This window comes from Myotis davidii, unplaced genomic scaffold (genome assembly GCF_000327345.1).
Source record: "Myotis davidii unplaced genomic scaffold, ASM32734v1 scaffold425, whole genome shotgun sequence".
Lineage (NCBI taxonomy): Eukaryota > Metazoa > Chordata > Mammalia > Chiroptera > Vespertilionidae > Myotis > Myotis davidii.
The window spans coordinates 3510290-3518493 of NW_006296413.1; the positions used below are offsets into that span (position 1 = coordinate 3510290).

At 59.9% G+C, this 8204-nt stretch overlaps 1 protein-coding gene across 1 annotated transcript in view; it reads left to right on the plus strand.

Annotated features, from left to right (window-relative positions):
• The first annotated feature begins 1962 nt into the window (after positions 1-1962).
• Positions 1963-8204, plus strand: part of MAP3K11 (mitogen-activated protein kinase kinase kinase 11) — a 12306-nt gene continuing 6064 nt past the window's right edge. The window contains exons 1-5 of the mRNA XM_006771703.2: positions 1963-2632; positions 7238-7418; positions 7585-7733; positions 7824-7999; positions 8121-8202. Coding sequence (XP_006771766.1) covers positions 1963-2632; positions 7238-7418; positions 7585-7733; positions 7824-7999; positions 8121-8202 — 1258 coding nt within the window. The remainder of the gene's footprint in view (positions 2633-7237; positions 7419-7584; positions 7734-7823; positions 8000-8120; positions 8203-8204) is intronic.

Consider the following 8204-nt stretch of genomic DNA (forward strand, 5'->3'; position numbering starts at 1 on the left):
AGGTCACTCGCTTCGGGATCCACACTCGCCCCGCTCCTGCAGGCGCCGGCCCAAGGGGGAGGCCGGAAGAAGGTGCCGCGAGCCGCCAGCCTGCAGTGGCGCATGCGCCCGACAGGCCCAGTTGGGACCCGGAAAAGGAAAACCTGACGGCATGAATGCGCAAGCGCGAGAAGGCGTCGGGGCGCTGAGAAGCCGGGAGCCCTTTGGGCGTGCGCAGAGCCCAAGTATAAGGGAAGAGAATCCAAAGGGTAGAAGCGCGTGGGCGCATGCGCACACGTAGGCGTTGCCAACCAAGCGAAAACCATCACTGGGTGGAACTAAAGGTGCTTTGGTGCGGGTCAAAGAACCAATCACCGGCGAGACCCCTGCCCCCGGCGCAGGACCTGTTAATTGGCGCAAAGCTCTTCCAATTCCTTAGCTGGTTTGGTTCAGTGGATAGAGCGTTGGCCTGCGATTTGAAGGGTCCCAGGTTCCTTTCTGGCCAAGGGCACCTGCCTGGGTTGCAGGCTCCATCCCAGTAGGGGACGTGCTGGAGGCAGCCGATCAATGATTATCATCGTTGTTTCTCTCTTTCCTTCCCTTCCTCTCTGAAATCAATAAAGAAATATATATATTTAAAAGGCCTTCCTATGAAGGTGGTGGGGAAAAGGATGGAGGCGTGGATTCCCCAGGGCTACAGCGATATTTCAGCTCCACTGGAGCACCTCCCTCTAGGTCAGCCCCTTTTAATGCTGGACCTCAAACGTCACGAGCATTCTGTGGACTGGAGCTGCCTCTACTTCCGGGTCAGAGCTCAGATTTGGAGTGCAGAGAGCGACACTCCAGAACAGGCGGGAATAGTCGAAACAGGATAGCGTCGTTTTTCTTAAAGTGACAGGCTCAAGGCAATTGGGGTCAACACTGTGACTGAGGGCGACTTAACTATTCTGACTCTAATCGCTGGCTAAGTTCAGGACAGGTCTCGGGTTTCTGCCTACTTGGGAAGAGGCATGAAGAAGCGAACTGCTTCGCTGGTGAGGGGAAGAGGAGCGCCTTAGACAACCCGCTGCAAGAATTTGAGGTGCAGCCAGTTCTGTCCTCCTCCAATCTCCCCCACCCCCGCCCCACTAGCTCTGCAAAGCTGGTCCCCATTTCAGATGCGAGAATGAGGCGCGGAGAGGATGGGTCACAACTTGGGAGCCGAGACCAGACTCGGGTTTACGCCACTTCCAAGCCAGGATCTTAACTGACGCTGATGCAGAGGGCGGGGGTGGCCCGTCCTCATCAGAGACAACCTCGGCCGGGGCCGGGGCTGCCCTGCCCTCCTTCCGTCTTCTGCACCGCGACCGGGAACTCGCCTGCTTGGTCTCCCGCAGCCTCCGGTTCGGGAGCGGTGCTACCCGCTCGCGTCATCTGATGCTGTTTCCTGCAGGAGGGAGAAGAGCGGAAAAAAGTGAAACTCCACCCTCCACCTCTGCCTCCCGCCCCCGGGGCCAAAGTACAAAGGGAGGAGGAAGAAGGGAACGGGGGTTGGAGCCATCGGGCCGAGGGAGCTGGGGCAGGAAGGGGCAGCTCGGCCCAACTAGGGACGCTCCAGCCACCCCGGCGCGAAAAGACCCAACCGGAGCCCGGGCGCTGCCCCTGGCCGGCGCCGCCTTACACTTGGCGGGTGCTGGAGCCAGGCTCCCGGGACTGCGGAGGGACGCCAGGCCCTTCTGAGCTGGCAATGGTGAGACGCCAGAGACCCCGGGGTCCCACCCCCCGAGCCTGACCACACTGGCCTGGCTGGCCCTCCTCGGAAAGCCCGAGATGCGGCGGGCCAGGAGGCGACACTCCTGCCTCCCCAGAGAGGCGTGGGTCTGGGGCTGAGGGCCAGGGCCCGCATGCCCGGGTTCCGGGACTAGGGCCTCCGCAGCCAGCAGGGGTGGAGACCCGGGGCACCCAGGGAAGGTCCCCCACCGGCCCCAACGCCCGCTCCCAGCCATGGAGCCCTTGAAGAACCTCTTCCTCAAGAGCCCGCTGGGTTCATGGAAGGCTTACGCCAACCCTGTGTGGACAGCCTTGTTTGACTACGAGCCCAATGGGCAGGACGAGCTGGCCCTGCGGAAGGGTGACCGTGTGGAGGTGCTGTCCCGGGATGCAGCTATCTCCGGCGACGAGGGCTGGTGGGCGGGCCAGGTAGGCGGCCAGGTAGGCATCTTTCCGTCCAACTATGTGTCTCGGGGCGGCCCGCCCCCCTGTGAGGTGGCCAGCTTCCAGGAGCTGCGGCTAGAGGAGGTGATCGGCATTGGTGGCTTCGGCAAGGTGTACCGTGGGAGCTGGCGAGGGGAGCTGGTGGCTGTGAAGGCAGCTCGACAGGACCCCGACGAGGACATCAGTGTGACGGCTGAGAGTGTGCGCCAGGAGGCCCGGCTTTTCGCCATGCTGGCACACCCCAACATCATCGCCCTCAAGGCGGTGTGCCTGGAGGAGCCCAACCTGTGCCTGGTGATGGAGTACGCAGCTGGTGGTCCCCTCAGCCGTGCCCTGGCTGGGCGGCGTGTACCCCCCCACGTGCTGGTCAACTGGGCTGTGCAGATCGCCCGTGGGATGCACTACCTGCATTGTGAGGCCCTGGTGCCCGTCATCCACCGAGACCTCAAGTCCAACAACAGTGAGTTTTGGGGAGCAGGGTTGGAGGGTGGCATGGCCCAAGCACACACATACTGCCAACTCTCAGCTCAACCTGCTGGGGCTACCTGGCCTCTGAAAGGTACTGGCCCCCAGACCTCTCCCAGGCTGGCCTCTGTGGTACTAGAGGCAGGATCTCTTGCCCCAGGGGAGTCCCAGTTGACTGGGATGCCCACTGCCCCCAAAGCAGGAGTACCAGGCACCGGAGTCTTTCATGCCCCAGCCGCAGAAGTTCTTGGCCCCAGCTTACAGAAGCTAAAAAATTGGGATCGCTCAGGTGGGCCCTAAGGATCCTGCCTAAGGATGGCCACCTCAAGGGAGCAGGACACTGGATGCTGGCACTCACCTTCCTGTCCCCTAAAATTCACACCTGTGCTGTGGGCTCTCTCCTCTCCCCTCCTCTTGTGATGGGCAGGTACTCCAGAACAGAGGTCTCCAAGGGGAAAGCCTGGTGGTCGTGGGCTGGAATTCTGCCCCCCCCTTCACCTCCCCCGGCTGCATGACCTCTAGGTGGTTATTTCAACTCAGAGCCTCAATTTCAGACTCTGTAAAAAGGGAGTAATGGGGCGGGGAAAATGGCTTAACAGTCTTGGCAAGCCCTGGTGTCTGGTGCCAGCACACAGTAGGTCCTCAGTCGTGAGTGGATATTTGGAGATTGGCTCACCAACGGGGCCTCGCCTGGAATCAGCCCTTGGGGTGGGTGTGGTGGGACGAGGCCTCCATCCTCAGCCATTTGGGATTGCACACTGCTCAGCAGGGACCCAAAACAAGGAGGGACAAGTTCAGAGCGCTTCCTCCAGCAGACAAGCTTCGCACAGGCCAAAAGCAGTCAGCGCTCAGGGAGGCACCCAATTGGATGTCCGGCAGGGCCTGACAAGAGCAAAGGCCAGGAGGCAGTACCCAGCACAGTAGTGGGGGGACACAGGCTGGGCCTGGGAGCCCCGGGTGTAGGCTACAGAGCAAAAGGAAGTGCAGGAGGGGCCAGTGGGATTACTGGAGAGGCATGGGCGGCTCTTGCAGGGGGAGCTGTATATTTTGAGCCTCCTGGGCTGGGCTGACCATGGACAAGGGACCTGGAGGGAGAACACCAGGACCCGGTGATATCCAAGTCCTGGCCAGGGCCAAAGGGGGCCAGGGGATGTCTGCCAGCCACCCACCCCCTCCTGTCATCTGTAGCAGGGGGCAGTTTCCACCTCTCAGCCTCACTTCTGAGTTCTAGCCATCTAGGACCCCCCACTCCCTGCCCAGAATCCTGAGGGGGATTCCCCGAAGGCCCCAGAGGGAGGGGACTCCATCTTCTGTTTTTCCTCCAGTTTTCTTTCCAGAAAAAATGGAACAATAGCCCAGGCCCCTGCTCCCCACCCTCCCCACCGCTTCCTGCGTTTCCTGCTGCCCCTGAGCCAGCTTCCTGCCCCTGCTCCAGCCTCTGCTCCCTCCCCAGTCCAGCTGCCTACAGGGGAGGAAAGAGCTGGGGGTGGGGGGCTTGTGGGAGAGGAAGGAGCCAGGGATTGCACCCCCACTCCCCTCCAATCCCCCTGTTTCTCTCCCAGAGTCTGGGTGGTGGTTAAGAGCAGGCGGGGTGCCCTCAGCCTCCCTAGCTTGGCCTCCCACCTTGCAGACCCCAGTCCTAGGCCTGAGGTACTGTCTGCGGGATTGGGGCGGGGGAGTCCCTGGACTGGGGGGGCGCAGGCAGGAAACAATGGCGTGATTTTCCTGGACAATGGGGGCCTTGTGAGGAAGCCTGGCGGGGAGTGGAGGGGGAATTCTCCAGGCCCACAAGTCACAGGACTGACCAGCCAGCCCGGCCTGGGGCTGACCTCCCCCAATTCTCCCCCAAAGGACCCCCCCGGTTGGAGACCTGCGCCAGGCCCCCAGAAAGGAGAAGTAGAGACCATGGGAGGGAAGCGGAAGAGGTGTGAGTGGCCTAGGCCACTCCCGAGCCCCACAGATGCCAGCCTGGGAGGGGGCTGGGGCCAGGGAGCCCTCAGCGGACACTGAGCGGGGGCTCTCTAGCTCTCTCTCTTCCGGATGGCCCCTGCCCACCCCACTCCCAAGGTTACATCAGACACCAGAAGAGCAACTTGGGTTGCGACAAATTCAAAGCACTTGGAGAAAAACAGGAGATGCAGGGGAGAGGACGAGACACTGAAGCTGTCAGGTCCAGCTGTTGGGGTGGGGGGGTGGGGGGAGGTGGCAGAAAGGCCGTCCGTACAAAGAAGTCCTGAGACTTTGGGTGAGTTATCTGGGTCTCAGATTAGCTGGCTGAAAAGGAGCGGCTGGCCTCCCGGCCTGAGATACTGGTACAGCAAGTGCTTCGCTCGTCTCTGAGGTCTCACAGATCGCTAGAGACACAGCCAGGAAGCAGCCAGGGTCGGTCTGCGAGAGGATGGGTGGGTCCTGGCACCAGAGGAGACAGGAGTCCCTTCCCAACCCCGGCACCCAGACCCCTTTGGCTGGTCCCACCCCAGCCACCTGCCCCCAGCCTGGTGCAGTTCTTGGGAGTGAGCTCCTGTAGGGTTTCCTAAAAGGTCCAGCTCTGAGCCTCCAGCAGCCAAGCCCGAGTAAGTTGTGACGGAGGAGGGAGAAGAGAGAGTCTACAGAGAGATGTTAGCGAGTGGCAGAGTCTTTAGCACAACTGGCATCCAGCATGCTCATGCCGGGGTCAGACCCGGTGCTGAGGCTTTAAAAAGTGGGATCTCATGCCAACCCTCTGAGGTGGCTTTTGTTATCACCCTCGGCTTTATTAACTGTTCAGGACTCAGCCCCCGTCGGGCTCAGAGGAGAGGGGAGATGGTAGGACCATCCTCTGAATTAGGAGAAATGGCAAGCAGATTTGCCGGGCCTGGTGGGATGATGCCGGTGGTTGTTGAGGGCCGGTGGACATCAGGCAGGGCAGCTGATGGGCAGCTGAACTGACTTCTGGCCTAGAGGTCCAAATATGGGAGATGCCAAGGGGCGACTGGCACCCGGGAGAGCCAGAACAGTCTGGGAGCAGTGGGCAGAGGTTTAGGAGAGGCCAGGCTTGAGGAACACCTGCATGGAAAGGGCTGAGAGCAGGGGAGGCCCTGAAGGAAACACAAGCAGTCAGAGGCCCCAGGAGTCAAGGACCTCGGGGAAGGGTTGGGGAGCAGTGCCAGATGCCCCCACAAGGCCCAGAGAGCGTGGCCAGAAGCAGGATCAGTTGTGGCTTTAGGCCTGGAAAAGCGGGTACCCTGGCTCTGCCACCTCTTCTGAGAAGTCTTCTCTGACTCACTGGGCTGTGTTAGGTGCTGGGGCCCGCCCCTGACCGAGTAACACGCTGGCGCTCCACCCCCAGTACCCTGTGCTGCCCCCATGATGGTGCTGTCACCTGGGCAGGGGAGCTGCGGTGTGCTCTGGAGTGACCCATATTCACAAATATAGTTTCTGAATGTCACTTCTCTGCAGTGCAGTTTTCTACAACCAGAAAGGGAGAGAGGCCCTTTCAGACCCTGGATGATTCTGTTGCTTTGTCCTCTCAAACTCCTCTCATTTGAGCCATGTTTTTCCTGATGAGAGGTTTGCAAGTTGCTGCTTCTCTCTGTGCAGATACGGTGGCCCCATTTGGGTCGAAGCCATGAGCCCCTGCCAAGTCTAACCATCCACTCCTACATTTATCCAGAGCTCCTCCTTTCTGGGCAAGAACCATCCTCTTCTCAGACCCCTCCCTTCCCCTCCGCATCCAGCTGCGTTGGTAGTTATCTTTCGGAGTCTCGCTCCCGTGGGAGTGGCTGCACTGGCCACCCTGCGATATGGGCACCGGGGGTCTGTGGTGCCTGTTGGGCTTCCTTTCTCACCAAAGGGCTGCCTCCTGCTCCCCACCCCAAGGGAGGTTCTTTTTTTTTTTAATATATATTTTATTGATTTTTTAGAGAGAGGAAGGGAGAGAGATAGAGTCAGAAACATCAATGAGAGAGAAACATCGATCAGCTGCCTCCTGCGCATCCCCCACCGGGGATGTGCCCGCAAGCCAGGCACATGCCCCCGACCGGAATCAAACCTGGGACCCCCCAGTCCGCAAGCTGACGCTCTATCCACTGAGCCAAACCGGTTTTGGCTCTGATCAACACTCCTGCTTTAGCAAAATGGCCAGACACAGGTTTCTCTTGAAATTAAGGCCGTCATAGCTAAGAGGCTGCTACATTGCTAGTTTCTATTCAATGCAGCATTCGGAGAAAGTTATAGGCCTGGCTTTGGAACCTCACAGACTGGGTTGGAATCTCTGTTTAATTTGTTTATGACCTTAGCCAAGTCATGTCCTTGCTCAGTTTCTTCATCTGTAAAATGAAGATAATGATGTCTTCCTCACAACATTTTTGTGTGTGACTGCTAGAACTGAGTGTAAAATGCCTGGCTTATAGTAGCCCCTCTGGAAACATTTCCCAGTATTGTTATTTTTGTCTGATTCCATCCCAGCCCCAGCAGCAAGCTCTCCTTCCTGGGCAAGATCACCTCCATGCCCCCAGCACCCAGCTCATGTCTGTCAGAGGACAGTTAGCTCTCCGCTCCTCCCTGGTCCCTCCCACCTGAGCCTGCAGCAGCCATAGTCCTGCCTCTCTCTCTTCCCCAGTTCTGCTGCTGCAGCCCATTGAGGGTGACGACATGGAGCACAAGACCCTGAAGATCACTGACTTCGGCCTGGCCCGCGAGTGGCACAAAACCACACAAATGAGTGCCGCCGGCACCTATGCCTGGATGGCACCCGAGGTCATCAAGGCTTCCACCTTCTCCAAGGGCAGCGATGTCTGGAGGTGCGGCCTGGCGGGAAGCTGGACAGGGTAGATGTGGCTGCCAAAATCTAGGGCTGGGCAGACAGGTGGAGCTCAGGGGGAGGGGCCCAAGCCATTTAGTTCCTGGTTGCTTTGGGGTGAAATGGCAATGAGTAGAGGAGAGGACACACCCTTCTCTCTCCCACAGCTTTGGGGTGCTGTTGTGGGAATTGCTGACTGGAGAGGTGCCCTACCGTGGCATCGACTGCCTTGCTGTAGCCTACGGAGTGGCTGTTAACAAGCTCACACTGCCCATCCCATCCACCTGCCCCGAGCCCTTCGCACAGCTCATGGCCGGTAAGGGGATGGTGCGGGAGGGTGAGGGACAGAGCTCCTCCACCCACAGACCTCTTCTTACTCTGTCCCCTCTCCATCCTGTGTCCCCAGATTGTTGGGCGCAGGACCCCCACCGCAGGCCCGACTTCGCCTCCATCCTGCAGCAGCTGGAGGCGCTGGAGGCCCAGGTCCTGCGGGAAATGCCGCGGGACTCCTTCCATTCCATGCAGGAAGGCTGGAAGCGTGAGATCCAAGGCCTTTTCGATGAGCTGCGGGCGAAGGAAAAGGTGGGAGGAGTCAGGGTCCCGGGGTTGGAAGGAGACACTCGGGCCTCCTTCGGGCAGAGAGTTGGGCGGGTGCCAGGGCCCTTCGGGACTGACCCCACCGTGGCCACTGTCCCGGGCACAGGAACTACTGAGCCGCGAGGAGGAGCTGACCCGCGCGGCGCGTGAGCAGCGCTCCCAGGCCGAGCAGCTGCGGCGGCGCGAACAC